The sequence below is a fragment of the Leuresthes tenuis genome, unplaced genomic scaffold, assembly GCF_036924035.1.
Source record: "Leuresthes tenuis unplaced genomic scaffold, fLeuTen1.0.hap1 SCAF_17, whole genome shotgun sequence".
Taxonomy (NCBI): domain Eukaryota; kingdom Metazoa; phylum Chordata; class Actinopteri; order Atheriniformes; family Atherinopsidae; genus Leuresthes; species Leuresthes tenuis.
Window position 1 is genome coordinate 15156198 of NW_027325371.1, and position 16978 is coordinate 15173175.

The following is a 16978-nucleotide window of genomic DNA, read 5'->3' on the forward strand; positions in this document are numbered from 1 at the left end:
TCAACTTTTATTGGAACACCCTTGTTCTGCAACTTGTCAAAAATATGTCAGCAATGATTTATCAAGACTCCAGCTCTGACATAAATCCCTGTATAGGATTCAAAATCAATCCAAATTTTTGGACCGTGCCCTTTCAGGGCCCTGAGTGTTTTAGCTGTATCAGAGACATGCTGCACAAGCTCGTTCAAGACTCAAGATAAAACAGGTTGAAGTGACAAAGCATCAAAGGGATGAATAACATAAAGAGATGTAAGGAAGAGAAAAGGCAGAAAACAGGGATTCATTCTATTCTAAGTGTTGCCTGCAGCATGTTGTGTCTCAGTCAGAGCCTGGCATCTGTTAGCAAGTCATTTCCACAGCATGGCTAAGCTGTTTGTGCCCCCAAACCCAAACCACTTTCACAGGAGAGCAGTCATCGTTCACCATGTATGCATGTGTCTGTGAAAGCAGTGTGTCCGTTTCAATGTGCCACACACTACTACAGTATATGACTATAGTCATCAACAGAAAGACGCAAGAGAGTGAAAGACGTTTTGCAGTGTATGTGTAATAAATGACAGAATAAATGCCATGTTGTGCAGCTGTATGTGCGTAAATGGTGTGCACAGTGTAATAGTGTTAAGTTAAGTGTGTTTGTGTAAGTGTGTACAAAAACATAATGTGCCCAGGGCTACGACAACGTCGAGACAGAATGATACAAATAGCTGTATCACTGACACAAGCTAATAACACCAAAAGCTCATCTGCTGGCCTCGACGAAAACAAGCCAAGCTTATGGTCTGTCACAAAGATAGACTTATGAACCATGTCATTTATAATAATGTGATGCTTTATTGATCCCGGATGGAAGTTCTTTCCATTTGCCCTTCATAAGTACCACAGTCATCAATAGAGTTGCACCCCAGCTCACACTTAAGTAGGATTAGTTGCTGTAACAAGAGCCTGAACTGCTCTACAGCCCACACGCAGTTGCTTGAAGTACTTGCAATGTACTCATATAGTCGAGAAATATATAAAACCAGGATCAAACTTTGAGGTGAAAAGCTTCTTTACTTGCAAGAACACTCCTATTTCTTTTGTCCTTAAAGCTCATGTGTCCCATGGCGGAAAGAATCCATTTTTGCAAGGATGTAGAGGAATGCCATAGACCAATTTTCTTTCTCCTACCTCAGTTGAAAGAGCAGAAATGCTATACAGCAGCTTGATGAAAATGTCAGAGTATATAGAAAAGCAAAACGGTTTTGGAGCCAGACTGGGCATATTGGTCTTATTACCACCTGCCTTAAAAACAATGGTATCTGAGCCAGTTCTAATGATTTGAAGAGGGTTGCTGGGAGACCAAACTGAGAGCTAAAATGTCAAAAGGAAGCTTTGAGCCAATTAAACATCAGTTGATTTTTCATCTTGATTGATCAGGTTATTTACATATGCATAAAATTTATACAAATCATAGACAAATACATGTATAACGAGATCATCAATGTGCCCAAACGTGTGGGTTTTTGCACGTGTGTCTTTGTAAATATATGTGTGTGTATAAATATGTGTGTGTCTGGTGTTTCTTCCCGTGTACATCGATCACGCCAGTGTGTTTGGGAGGGTAATTAGTAGACTGCCGCAAGCGTTCTTTTGATGATTGTTTTTTTTTTCCATTTTTTGCTCATGACACCTTAATCTCATTCCTTCATGCTTTTACATGACAAGTGTGTATGTACGCGTGTGTGAGTTAATGCGTGAACGTTTACAGGGAAACAGAGTTCAGGGTATAGCAAAGAGCAAATTATAAGAATTCAGAGACACCTTTAATGTCAGGGAAATGGAAAATAATTTGGTCTTCAATGTAAAATCTGTTGAGACTTAACTGTCAAATTAGTAATATGCCTTCAAAAACTATTCTCAATCACAAGGAATCAAACACAAGGAAAACGTCATTCTGTCAAAGCTTCTGATATCTCAGAAATATGCATGTGGTGTTCTTTAGTAGGTTTTTTTTTTTTTATAACTTACGCTTTGACTTTTAATGCGAAAAAGCTGGCAAAGTTAAAATGGGCTGCGCTTCATTAAACTTCAAGTTCTGTGTCAAGAAATTTGTGTTTCTGCATGGTTAATTGTTAAGGTTTATTGTCAACAAGTTAGTGACATGATGGGTAAAAAAACAGCACCTTAAAGAGGAAGGTTATCTCCAGGGTACAGATGGGCAGTAGTCCGGGAATCTGCATAAAATCTGCACCCATAAATTGTGAAGCAGTTTCAGAACAGTTTTAGACAGTTTCAGTTGGGATTCACAGTGCACCACTGCACAGAAATGGCACCGATCACCAATGATCTCCTCTTAGCCTCTGATAGCGGACTTGTGTCTGTGCTTGTCCTGTTGGATCTCACAGCTGCATTTGATACAATGAGCACAACATTCTACAACAGAGACTTCAACATGTTCTTAGGATTAAAGGACCTGCATTAGGTTGGTTTAAGTCATTTTTATCACACAGATCTCAGTTTGTTCATATAAACAAAAAAACCTTTTCTCTACACACTTTTCTCACACACTAGGCACTTATAGCTAGCCAGCTTTTTTTTTTTATTGGCTCTGTTTGAATCAGACTAATTTCAATTTGATTTGATTATGATTGTATTACAATTGGCTTGAATTGCACCGTATGTTTGAAATGCCCTGAGATGACATTTGTTGTGAATATGCGCCATATAGATTAAAAACTGAAGGACAATGTCCCTCAATGTAAAACACTGAGACTTTGATTATATTGAAGCCAAATGTGAACATGAACCAAAAACGCAGCTATTTTCACTGGGACAAAGCTAATTCAAATAAACGGAGGTAAAGTTGAAAACTGCTATGTGGTAAAACAGATGAATCATGGACGCCATATCCAATGGACAAAAAAGGAGCGGTACCATCCAGCTTGCTATTAGCACTCAATTCAAATCTATAGACACTATAACAGTCATCTTGAAAAGATACCATCAATCAGAGCATGTATGTCCAGATTCTAGAGCAGCATATGCTCTCACCCAGATGACAAGTTTTTGAGGGAAATATCTGTGCAAGAATGTCAAACGACACACTGCATTTATTCAAACAGTATGGCTACATAGCAGAAGAGTCCAGCTGCTACCAGGGTATGCCCTGTCTCTCAGCCAATGGCAGCTGGGATAGGCTCCAGCTCCCCATCACCCTGAATTGGAAGAAGAGGGAATAGAAAATGGATGGATGGTTGAAACTCAAAACACATAAAAAGAAGATGTAGGACTTTCAAGCAGCTAGAATCCTGTATCAACATCATTAAAACGTTTGTTAACTGTCGTTGAATGTAAAAAGATGCATCAGTATCTAACTGGCCGACCTCAGTTGTCACAGAAGTCCTTGAATCACATGTTATTGCTACTCGACAAACCTTGTTCACAAAATACCTAAAGTTGCAAAACTAGTTGTTTCACGTAGATTTTGTTTTTGCAAGGCAGATTTTGCATTCCAAATACATTTTATCTAGTTTGTGCATTCAGGGAAGCACCATAAAACTTGAAATGCTCCTAGATTTCCACTTTCAAAAGAATTCTTTAAAATCCCTTTCCATATTTTGCCTTCCTCCTCCATACTGTCCAACAGCATATTGAATCCAGTACAAGAGACTGAAATAACAAACCTCTACTTCTTTAGAATTTTACATAATCTGTATAGTAAGTTGTACAGTTTCTGTACAACTTACTATACAGATACTATACTGTTCCAACAAGAAAAATCCCCAATCATCTATGATGCAGTTGCCTTATATTTTGTGTAGGCTGCAATATTCCTATGGTCTACCACTGCATCAATGCAATTATACAAGTCTGCCGCACAATACCGCCATGAATCAAGAAATCTTATTCTTGTCTTCAACACTTGCTGAATAGTGATTTGTTCAGCTAAAAAGATTATTCAGTAACACAGTTTGGCTAAGGCAAAAGGGCAGGTACTTAAGCTGCTATCAGAACATATGGAATTTCCTTGCTCATATTTCTGAACAGATGCAGAAAGTCCCCCAGGTTCAGTCAATAAAACAATAATTTCTTTGACTTGCTGCATTTGTTTTCACCTGTCCTGAGCACAAATTAGAATAGATATGGAAGGCAAGACTGTACCTCTCAGTCAAAAATGATCACGTTTCATTATTGGATCAAGAATCTCAGTGTAAGACTCAACACATTTTTTCTGTTTCTGTTTTCACTACAGACAAGGAAGGAAAAAAGGCTCTGCTCAGTGGATTAGGCAAACAGAAATAACACAGAGGAAAATAATAGAACAGACTTCTGCAACATGTTCGATTACAGATTTTTTTGGGTCTGGAGTGGGGATAACATATCAGAACGAAAGCGAGGTAAAAAGACTGACGTGATGAGGTGATGCCCATGGGTAATAGAGAAATAGCACGTCAGCTGTGATTTGGCCTGGAAAAGCCTCTGAAACTAGCCTAGGCACTAATCTAATGCATTCTACTTAAAGGAAAACAAAGACAGAGGTGTTCACACAGTTGCATATACAAACACAGACATGCACATATCAAATGGACTCTAAAGACATAGGCTTAAAGACTGTAATCTGTTGAGGGCAATGCTCTGCTATAAACACACAAACGCACTCACACAGAGAAACTCTACACATCCAGTGGGGATAAACTGATTCAGCTCAAATGAAGATGAATGTCCCTGCACCTTCTCTGGTAAGTCGGCAGCTCTGTTGTTGTTTTTCTGCTATTATACAAGCCACTCTTCCTATCCATCTTCCCTTCACTCTCATGCACACACCCCAGAGGAAATAACCTTTACTTCTACTTGTGAAACATTAATCCTCACTCTAACCTTAACCCACCAAAACCTAATCGTAATCGGGAGTATTCATACTAAATTGCAATGGCAATTTTGTGTTCCAATGGCTTTCTTTTCGCAAAAAGGGGAGACAAATCCTCTTACTGTGATGGCATAAATAGACCCACAACATGAGCAATACACACATCACATAGACTTGCTTTATCACCCATGTCTGAGCGTCTCATTTCACTTCGGTCGTAGCAGGTGTTTGAGCAGATGCATTTGGTTTTTGTGTGCGTGTGTGTGTGCCCATGCATCAGTTTCCCATGGTAACAGTGATGAGCACTGCAAGATCCACTTACGTAACAACTGGGTGTCCCTCAGAAACTTAGAACAATTTCACTCTCAGTCTGGATATGCAGTAAAGCCCAGCCAATACATGTTATATCTGAAGTTACCACAATGTTGGTTAAAAATACTGTTATAGAAAAATGACCAAAGGTAAAAGTTTACCTGGTTGACAAAGCTCAAAAAAGGAAGAGGAAGATTACTTGTATCACTTTTCTATTCTATGATTTTTGCTGAGGGGCCCATAGCAAAGACTTGCTAGTGATGTGGTCCACAGCAGATTTTGTGGCAAGTCAAAGATTATTTTCTTTTCGTTGAAGCCAGCCTCTTTTCATCTTCAGCTCTTTTATAGTAATTTGAGAGGTGATATATTTCCCTTTAAGAGTAAATTGAAGCCAGCGGGCCCTTTAGATTTAACAATTTAAAGATTAAAGCTTAAAGCTCGTGTCAGTCTTTTTCAGAGCAACACATAAACACCAGTTTGTGTTCCAGTTTGGACCCCACAATAGTGGACAACATCACTTGCTGGGGCTCTCAAAAACCATTTTAAAGAAAGTTTCAAAGATAAAAGCATTTTCTGCTCTGACAGCATAGAAAACAAATTAATAACTTCTATTGCTGCAAGAAGGCTTTGTCACTCGAACTTCAACATGATGTTTTGCTGCATCTGCTGAACTGGCTGATGATGTGCAATGTGGCAAAATTGACCCAAATTTTCCCCATCAATATTAGATTGAATATTAAATATCAATTAATATTAGATAGGACTTAACTGCACATACAAAGCTGTACATCAAATATTCAGAGCACAAGTGAACTTATGCAGTAATGTCCTATAATAAGATAATGTCATTACTTTCTAACCCGCTTCACTGCCAGTGTCAGCTGGGATGAACCCCAGTGACATTAACAATGACAGGATCCAGGAAGGGGCTGAGTTTTATTGACTCACTTGCACATCCTGATTTTAAGAGCCAGGAATATAAAAAATGCTGACACCAACATGGAACAGTTGCTTACCCGGCCATGACAATGAAGAAGTCCAGTCTGTTCCAGGTGTCACCCAGGTAACAGCGACGGCCGAAGATCCCAAGAGCCACCATCTTTATCACCATCTCCAATGCAAAGAATATGTAGATGAATGCATCAAAGGCCTATGAGAATGGAGAGGCAGATAGGTGAAGGAAAGCAAGTAAAAGAAGTATGCTTTTGATGTCAATTTTACTCATTTGAATATTGATGACAATATAAATTCGATATATATAGATGAATATATTCTATATCGTGATCTTAGGAGTGTTGTCATTCCATATTCCATTTTACACCTGTGCTTGCTAGTTAGTTGTAAAACCTGCACAAAGTAGAACTTGCCCTCAGTGAAATGCAGCCCTCATTAGTACACCTGTTCTTGTCCTAAAGAAAATCAAAATGTCTTTGCGATATCGATATTGTGCAAGCTGATCTTGCAATAATACATTTCTAATAAATTGTTTAGCTCTAATGGTAGGTAACTGGTGTCTTAAAGAAATTACTTGGCACAAACTGTTCACAAAATGTATGAACTTGACAAAATTGGTCATTAAATATCACAATAAAACCAACAATTTGCTTATCAGTACCATGAAATATGAAAGACTACAACATGATGTACATGTGCTTGGAAGCTCATGTGCCCACTTCTCAACCTTGAAGTATTTTTTTTTTTTTTGGTTCGACCCCGTATCAATTTAAACTTCTACAAAACAATCCACTACCTTCCATTTTACGCCTTTCAAAGGCAATTTTAACACTGTAAGTGGAGCAAGTTCACACTTCAGCAAACTCACCCCAAAGCTCATAGGAGCTGTCAGGTTAGTTATTTTCCAACCAACTGCCCTTGGAATCGTCACACATTATCGGCTTATAATACTCTAACTAACCGATGTGTGATTTTCAAGACTGATGTACTCTGATGTGTTTGTGCTCACTTGTAGGGCTTATAAAAGCTCTGTTAGATATTGATGAAGCCAGTTTATCTGTGAATGTGATCTATGTGGCTTAATAGAGATGCGATTTTTGAGTGAAGTTAGTTCTTTGTACCAATGTAATGCATACACTGTTTTGCCCACACAAAGTGGTATTTATTAAAAAAAAAAGAAAAAATGATTGCATGTTGAGAATGAACACACCTTGTGAATTCTTAAGATCATGTGCATACAGGTTTTTTTTAGAGCAATTTTGCTCGTAAAGGAAATGAAAATGGAAAAAGAGGCAACAAAATTTAAAGCAACACATTCACAGTCTGAGCACTACGATAGTGATTTATTTCTAATGTTCTTTCCAATTGTTAAACATTTTATTATCTACTCTTACTTAATTGTGAGTGCTAACTTTGCTAATGAGGCTTTAAAAAAAATCATTATTTAATCCTTGTTATGATTTATTGACATACTATCGGCTCAGCTCCAATAGACTTCCAAAAGTCGTTTGAAAACACATCCGACGTATCACAATTCATCTGTTCATCGATGTCTCCCTCATTTTTATTGAACCAGTAAGCATTTGTGACTTTTTCTAATGTAATCTGATAATTTCTTTAATTGATTTTGGCCCTTTCCTCTGAATTTACAGTGCCGATTGCTTCTGTTCCTTGTTTATAATACCGCAGTTTTTATTCCATTTGTAACTCCAGAACAGAAAGCAGCAACTATAACAAATTAAATTTTCGCCCCGTCTTTGCTCAGTGTCTCAGTTTCACATTTGGTCAAATTTGAGATTTTCCTTCACTGTTGCTTTAATTGTTATGTCTATTTAGATGATGTTCAAACAATGTCTTGATACAGCAAATCAAAGTAGTGCCTGCACCCAATTATGGTTAAAAATGGGAGTGGCATCCAGGTTTGTGTACATGCGTAAGATGTTTGAGATTTATCAAAACAAACCATACACACTGTACACATTGCTCGATAAATCTGGCTGAATCAAATGGGCTGAATCGAATGCTTGAATCAAAGGAGAATGAATAAGTGGACAGGGAAAGAAAAGGGGAGATCCGAGTCAAATTTAATGGATCACAAAGATGAAAGAAGGAAAACTAGTAAGAGGTCAATTCAAACAGATGACAACATATTTCTGTATTGTCTTGTGTTCATTATTAAGTTTGTAGTAGTCACTAAAGCGTCTTTTGTATGTGTGGAAAAAAACGTTCCCAGTGCTTTGCCGCAGGCTGAATGACAGTGTTTGCTGCGTTGTTACATAGTCTATGTTCCTGCGCCATATAACACATTGACACAGAGACTCTCAAGGCCTAAACATTCAAATGAAGCCATGGCAGCTTGATAAAAATACACAGGTCATTGTTTGGCTTTTTAGTTTCTGAGCCATCCCTGCAGAGAAAAACACACACAGCGCAACAATGTTATGTGAATGAGATCATTTGTTTAAACCTGAAGTTATATATGAATGATATTATCATTTTGTGGTCTATCCCTAAATATAGAACAAATTAAATGCAAAAAGCATTTGAATGCAGGAGTAATCATTGAAACCACTTAATAAACTTCACTGAAATTTAGATCATCATTGCTACAAGATCAAATTCTCCAAAAGTCGAGACAGAGGTGAGCTGATGACTATTTGTATGACTGTGAATATATATATAAGTGCTTTTTCTCAAGTTTGGCTTTGTGTCTACATAGGATACGAGCCTGGCAGTGGTTTGTAATGCATCTGAGTGTTTCACTGTCGCTCGCACAGAGAAAACTCATCACCTCATTCACAGCCAGCGTACAGACCCAGTGGAGTTCAATGGGAAAGATGAGAAAACCAGCCTCACACGCTGTTTAAATGATGTTTTGATAAATAATGCAGGCCGAACATTTCACGTGCAAGTAATCTAACATTGGCTGCATCAGTCAAACCCTCGTTGTCGTTCTCCACTGTGTGTGGAAAGGGGATAAATTCATCATACTTATTTGTCACTGCTGCCAGCCTCCTCTTCAGCCAGCCTATCAAGTTTCATCATCAACCTAATTTGTAAAGAGGTTCAGGGTGTCTTGTGATGGGCCTTTTCATGATTTGATATACGAGCTGGTGGGAGCTACTTTATATGCTGTCATTGAGCCACATATATTTGGCAAGAGGGAAGGACATGGTAAGTGGGTCAATCAAGATTGCGATGGTGAACAATTTAAAAGTGAAATCATGTTATGTCTACACACATTTTATAAGATACAAGTAAAGTAAGATGTGTCTTTGTGTGTCTTTGGTTAAAATGATCCAAAGACACCCTGAGGACTATCTCCACTTAATACACAAAGGCAAATAGGGCAGGAGAAGAACTATAAGATGCAAGTGTTCTTCTCTGACAGTGTTTTTTGTCAAACCAGTGGTGATTTGAAGATTAAAATTAACATTTTCCCATACAATTGAACTTCTATACAAATAAAAACAAGAACTGAATCAGATTTTCCAGAGAAGACTATAACTTAATACAATCTTCATCTTCAGCTGCGGCTTGATGGTTTAAGTCTGTTATCTTCTTGTCCATACCGACACGTTTTCGCTCCTTTCACCAACTTACTCATATTCCATTAATTCAAATTCAGCTGAACTAATAGGAAGAAAACGGTCAGCAAGTTTAGCTGTTTGGTAAATGTCATGTTTTTGAGAATGAGTTACCTCTATATTTCAGGTGTCTGGCCATGGTGATATCTTATATACTCTGTAATAGTAATTCTGGTCCAAAAAAATAAAAAATAAATGGTGGTCAAATGTGCTTCCCAAGCATGTCACATGTAAGCTGCACTACACATCTATAATTCTTTAACAAATATCAATGATGCAAGAAAAAAAATGTTTAAGAGGTGCATCAAAACTCAAGCATACATGCAAAGTTTTTTGGTGAATTGTTCATCCAATTTGCTCACTATCCTTCAATTTAAAACTTGGGTGTTTCAACTTTATCAATTAGTTATTTTGTGGTTTCAGCTATGTTTTACCAGTAGTTTTTGAATGAAGAACTGACTGGATTCTCTCCACACTTAAGTGTGGTTTGATATTCATGCCTGAAAAAAATAATTAAAAATTAAAACCAGAGAAAATCTGAACATGTACTGTCACATATAGTGGTTCTAACACACCGGTAGAGAAGTTTATGTATCTTTACTTATGGGACCAGATTCTACATTATACATTACAAAATTGATGCATCTTATTTCATCACAGAAAAGATTCAGTCATGACTGAAAAACAAACAAGTGACTTCTTCCATTTGAACTGATGTTACTTGTTTTGACACAGTTATTGAAACAATGGATATCCAGGCAGATTCTTGCTTAAATGCAGATATTTTAAAGAAAAATAATTAGTTAAATCATTGTCAGATGATACCTAATTTGAGATTTATGACAGTGCCTTTTAGTTTTCACATGAGTGTTGACATGTACGCAAACCAACGCATGCTCAAACATAATTACTAATACCACTTTGGACTAAAGCTTCTTGTACCAAAATTGTATATTGCAATGTTGGAAAGTTTTTGATCACTGGGATCAACTGGATATGTGCCTCCACTGTTTATACAGTGAGGTCTCGCATCATTATTGAGGCGACTGTTTTGCCAATAATTATCTAGATTGGTCCATGGCCCAGCTCTATTTCTAGGAACTGGCCAAAACCCTCACCTCTACAAGGTTATTCTGTGCTGATGTAAATATCATTTGTGGTTGTTACTTTGTCTGTTGCCTCCAGGAGATAAAGCGAGGATGCAGGATTTCACAGGGGGCCCAGAAAAGATTTTGAGAGCCACGTTAACCATCTAAGCTCTGTCAGCAAAATCCCTGCTGTTACCATTAGCAACCAGCAGAACAGGACCCCTCACATTACTTGGGGAGAAAGTATGCTTGTTAAAGAGACAAAAGAGTGAGGAAAGGAGAGAGAGAGAGAATTTGTCGGTGGAGGAATGGGAGTACAGGGAGGAGTAAAGATGACACTGGAAGAGTTGGTGGGTAAAGCAGGAAAAGAGATTGGGGAGCAGGCAAGTGTTATGTACTGTTGTTGTGCATGCTTCAAAATCTGTAAACTATAAAGAAAAAATATGATGGGATAAATAAGCCCTTCCACAGTTTGGCCCGTGGGGCTTTCTTTGATATTACAATCCACCGTAATGGGTTGTAGGCTATGGCACTACAACCACAAAATTGTTCAAATCACAAACCGGGCATGAAATCTGGGTGTGGAAATGAAATGAAAATGTATTCTATTTATCCAAAAGGGAAAATTCTATTGTTGCAGTAATTATTTTTTTCTTGTCACGCAACCGTTGCAAGTTTTCATTATAAACAGTTACTGCTGCTGGCAGGAAGGACCTCCTGTAGCTTTCTTTTTTGCAGTAGCGCTAAAGAAGCCTTAAAGCGATCACACTCCATTGTTTCAACACAATATTATGAAAGGATGTCAGTGTCGTTCTTTATGTTCACCAACTTGTGCAGCATTCTACTTTTAACAATCCATGGGCTCCATAACAGTCCCCACCATAGAGTCTTGATCAGTTTGTACAATTTCTTTGAGTCACTGGCTCTGATGCTGCTGCCCTAACAGATGGCTACAAAGCAGATTGCACCCTCACAAAGATTGGGTGCTATCATAGATTATAGACCTGAATTTCAAAAGCCACATCTAGTTATGAAGTCAGCCTACAATCATCCATAGAATATTTCAAGGAGTAATGTTTTAAAGTGATTTTGAAAAGCCAATCCATCCATTTATCTTTAGTATACTCGATTATTGTCACAGTGTATTTGATGGTCTGCCGAGAAAAACTGATCAGACAGCTGCAGCTGATGCTGCTGCTCGAATCCCCTTTGAGACAAGAAAACTGGATTATATCGCTCCAGTGCTGATCTCTACGCTTGCTTCCTGTCCATCAAAGAGTTTTAAAATACTACTGTTGGTTCATAAAGCCAAAATACAGCTGGAACATTATGAGCCTTCAAGCAGCTCATGGTCATCTGAAGTAGGTTTGAAGAGTTTGAAGTAGGGTTTGAACTTGAACTCTAGAGTTTGAAGTAAACATTGGACTGCTTTCAGTTTTTAAATCAAACCTTAATATTTCCTGCATTTGATTGACTTGATTGAACTGAGGGTGTTTGATTAGTAACTTTTGCTATACTGTTTCCTTTATTGTTTTACTTCTTTTCCTAAACATCTGAGATTGAGACTTGAATGCAAATCTCAGCAGTAAACACTGATTTGTTATCCAGCTGGTAAATCACCCAGTCAGTAAAATGTCTCCCACATCAGCCTTTTATGGCCTACAGAAAAAAAAAAGGATGATCAGCCATTTAAAATATACAATTCTAATTTTGAACTCTAATTTAATCATTTGCTTGATCAGAATTAATGCCAAATTGCTCGTAAGCTTTTTTTCCTTTTCTTTTTACCAGGGTGATCAAACAAATGATAAATTATGTCTCAGTTGAAAATAAGATGCACAGTTTTGCCAGCATGAAAGAGACAGCCAACTGCAGTTGTTATCACCTTGGAACAGATGCCATAAAGTGACAATAAAAGCGCTACACATTTTTTTTCTTTTTGTAATTCTTAAGCAATAAATCCAAGTAGAGTTACACCTGCTGGTGAAACTTTGTCACCTGTGGTGTTTGTGAGCATCCACAACTGCAATTTCAACCATTGTTTCTCCTCTCCTCAGGTGACAAAATCCCAAGTCAGCACTGCAAGACTTTATTAATACAAACTCATTCCCAATTCCCTCCTCAGCCTGTAGGAGAAAATATAAACATTCCAGGAGGGGAAAATTCTATCTGAAGTGTGTTTGCATCACAGCTTGAAGACCGTTGACAAGAAAAGGAGTGAGTTTCTTTATAATTGCTTGTTTTGTTCTGTTTTTTTTTTCTCCCAGTGTGACGACATGTTGTTCACACACACACACACACACACAAAAGTCTGCCTTACCTGCAGTATTTGGCAGCGGTCCGAGGTGCAGTCTATGTTCTCACAGGGCTGGTACATGCCCAGCGTCACACAGTTGAGCAGGATCACCATGATGCTAATCCTCTCGAACCATGTACAGAATTGGGGTTAAGGAGCAATGCAGTTGAGGAGAAATGCACAGCTATTCACACAGTAGGTAGCCCCTAAGTTATATAAGCCACTCTCTCACGGGCTTGTGGTTATTCTCAAAGAAACAAATATGAATCTGACTGTACAAAACTCTCACAGGATTTTGTTAGAGAAACATTGCTGCATAACGTTTGCATGATAAGTAAAATACACAGATTATTGAATCTATTTTTTTTTTTTAGATTACCAACTTTTGCAACAAAATATACATTGTTAGTACAGTAAATGTATTTCACAAATTTCAGTGTCTGAATAACTGACTCATTCATGTCACATAGTGTACACAACACATCATTAGTGCTAAGAGATCATGCATCTACTATCGCTATGCATCGAGCTCAGAGCAAATCATCAATAACGATGGCACCCCCACGCCCAACCCTTCTATTTTTGCTGTTTGATTGTATGAGTCACAAAATCCGATCCGACATAGAGTAACTGTGTGTGTAACAACATCTAAGTCTGCAATGGCACATTATGCATTTTTTTCCTATTTGTCTAAAATGATGAATCGCACAACAGTATGGAATACGATGCTTACAGACAGTGGAACCCCAACTAAAGCATAAGTTTTAAAAACAAAGTTAGATACAGTAATGAACTGTAAACAAGGATATAATAGGAGCATCCAGTTTAAAAAAGACTAAACACAGCACATTTGTACAAACACATCATACCAGCTGTCAGGCATGGTGGTGAAGGGTTTCAACTTTTTTGCAGCTGCAGAAACTTGGATAACTTGCTTTTATTGAGTTCTGTATCCCAAAATATTATAGATTCAAATGTAAGAACATGCGTCCGACTGCTAAAGCCCATCTAAGACTGAATCATGCAACAGGTCAATGACCCGAGCACAACAGCAAGTCTACAACAGAATGGCTGACAAAAAAAAAAAAGAAAAGAAAAAAGAATTGAGGTATTGCAATGTTCCAGTTCAGACCTGAACCTGACCTTAAAAAGCTGTACATAAACAAATATCCACAAACCTAAATCGACAGAAGCAACATTGTGAAGAGTGGGACAAAAGGATTGGTAACAAATTAGGATTTTACTGAAGTTATTGCTGCTAAAGGTGGTTTTACAAATAGATCAGGACTGTACTTAGTTTTATACACACCGTCTTTGCATTTTGGATTAGTTTTTGTTAAATAAATAGTGACACGGTGTAACATACACTGCTATTCATCTGGGACTATATTTACTTAATTTGAAGATTTGTTAAAGAACATTTTTGTTATTTATTTATTCTTACTTTCTCTCATGATTGCATTCTGCCCGGCAGCATTAGAGTCTCCCTAGATCTTTTCATCCATCTTCTCATCTTACAAAACCACCTTGTCACCCTGCAGGGTGCTTTACCATCCCGTTTACTCCTTCACCATTGAACACCCTGCACACTCTTCAGACTCAGCACGAAATAACTGTTCTAACTTGATGCCATGCAAACACGACTATAACAGGAAATGTCCATCGCACATTTCTTATGCATACAATAGCAGTGGGCATGTATGTGTGTATGTGTCATAATCACAATTATGCAGATTAAAACTCTTTCTAAGCTTTTCATACACTTTATATTTTGAGCTGTCAGCTTGTGTTCCTTTAGTTCTTTCTAAGCTTTCATTTATGCATTTGTTCTCTTTACATAATGAGCTTAGTCTTTTGTTGTGATGGACTTTGCATTTACAGTCATGTGGAGCGTCCATGTCACCGTGAGCAGCCAACTCCTACATGGTTGACTTAAAAAAATGTATTCATCCAGCCCACAATGTATAAAACATTTGCATGTACTACAGGGCAAAGACTTTTTGTTGGGTTATTTCATAAATCAAAAACATTAACACAGACAAGCATGTTAACAATCAGGTGGGCAATAGTTAATGGATAACCTCTCTATGAAGCTGCTCTGCACAGAGGCGTACCTAATATTTAACTGTACGGATTTAAGGACGGAAGAGAAAAACCAAAAACAAAAAGTTATATGAAGTGCTTTTAAGCAGCTCGAGGAAAACAAGGAAAAATCCAGGGATCAGCGCAAACACACTGAATATATCACTTCCCTCCATCCAGAAAATATTTTTGTGTTTATTTTCCCAGCACGTCTCTTTTTATCTGAAAAAAAAAAGACATTCCAAAGAATAAACATTCAAGACATACTATTCATTACTCTATATGTCTCCTCTCTGCAGTTTCTGCTATTGCCTCGGTGCTTCTCTCTGAAGAAGCAGTAATATGGGTAGAAATAATATCAGAACCTATATGTCTGTCTGTCTCTTTTCCCGTCCGTGCTTCCTCACCTAAGAATCAATACCCCTTCTTTGAATAGGAGTCTGTAATTCCTTTTGTGTTACAGTGTTTTTTTCATTTCTTTCTTAATATCACTTCAATTTCCTTGGCTCACCCTTTGCCGTCTATTTTTTCTAGGCACTTGTTTTTCATTCCCTTGAAATGATGGACAATTTTGCCCTCACAACACAAACAAATGCAAACACTTTAAGACACATTATACTTCAACAAGCAATGAAAAATCAATCAGTGTATAAATGTGCGTGCTTGTGTTTATATGTGTGTGTGTGTGTGTGTGTAGCAACCCCATAGTGCAACTTAAGAACCTGCCTAGAGGTTCTGTGTTCACAAAGCAAGAGCCAAAAACAGAAGCTTGGCATGAACTCGCAGAGAGAGAGAGAGAGAGACAGAGAGGCCGAGAGAGCGAGACAGACAGACAGCCTGAGAAAAAAAGAAGAAGAATAGATGCAATTTAAAAAGCATTGCAAGAACGTTTGGGCTTTACAGTAGCTTTAAATAAAGATGAGACAAAGGCAGGCCAGTCCACCGTGGCTCTGAGCTGTCTCAACAATCTAGTGGCTGCGGTAAAACACAACTTTCTCCACACAGCCTCCTCCTTCCCTGCAAAACACGACCTTTCACACCTCTGTATACTCCTCACCTCCAACTTATTAAAGCTAGAAACATAAACAGCATCTGCACTGACATGTGAAGTGACTCAGTAGTGGCTTGAGTTCAGTGTCTTTGTCATACTGACCCCGAACCTTTCCCTCCCCAGGGAGCGAAGCAGCAGGCGGCTGACTCACGCCCAGCTGATTCCAGAGCGCTAGCTGATGCATGGTCATGTCACTCCCTAATCATGTTGGGCGGGCGCTAACTGACTCTGACATCAAGGATGCTTTGAGGAGGAAGAAAAGGGAGGTATGCCGTTACTGAGGTTCAGTATTTAATTTGATTGTTCTTTCAAAGCTATTTCACTCAAATTGTTCTCCGCCCAGAGAGCATCCACGAGTGACTCAAGATGTTCTGTGTATTTCTCTCTCTTTAGCATCACATCTTCCTTCCCTCTCCCCTCGCTGTCTAATCTTCTTAGGATGCAGACAGGGCCTACTCTCTGTCTTTGGTCCTTTCTCATCTTTTCCCTCCTCTTCTTCTCTATGTCTCCACCTATTTCAATGTCTGTCTTTCTGCGTCAGTGCAGATTTAGTCAGATAGTTGCCCTCCTCTTTCAAGCTTTTTTTTCCCTTCTTTTTCTGACTTTATCCAGCTTGCCATCTTCCTTTTTGGCAAAACATTTCACAATAATCATTTTGTGTCTCTGCTTCTCTTTCTGTTTCTCTGTGAGCCTTTGCAAAGCACCCAACAAAACAGCATCTAACAGCCCAACCTTAAGGACAAAGGAAAAGATATTTAGAAA

The 16978-nt window shown here is 38.2% G+C and overlaps 1 protein-coding gene across 4 annotated transcripts in view; it reads right to left on the minus strand.

Moving 5' to 3' along the window:
* Positions 1–13217, minus strand: part of cacna1ia (calcium voltage-gated channel subunit alpha1 Ia) — a 76875-nt gene extending 63658 nt beyond the window's left edge. For all 4 annotated transcript variants that reach the window (XM_072368984.1, XM_072368983.1, XM_072368982.1 and 1 more), the window contains exons 1-2: positions 13108–13217; positions 6175–6308 (exon numbers count right to left, since the gene is read on the minus strand). In XM_072368984.1, coding sequence (XP_072225085.1) covers positions 6175–6308; positions 13108–13197 — 224 coding nt within the window. In that variant the 5' untranslated portion in view covers positions 13198–13217. The remainder of the gene's footprint in view (positions 1–6174; positions 6309–13107) is intronic.
* Positions 13218–16978: the final 3761 nt, after the last annotated feature.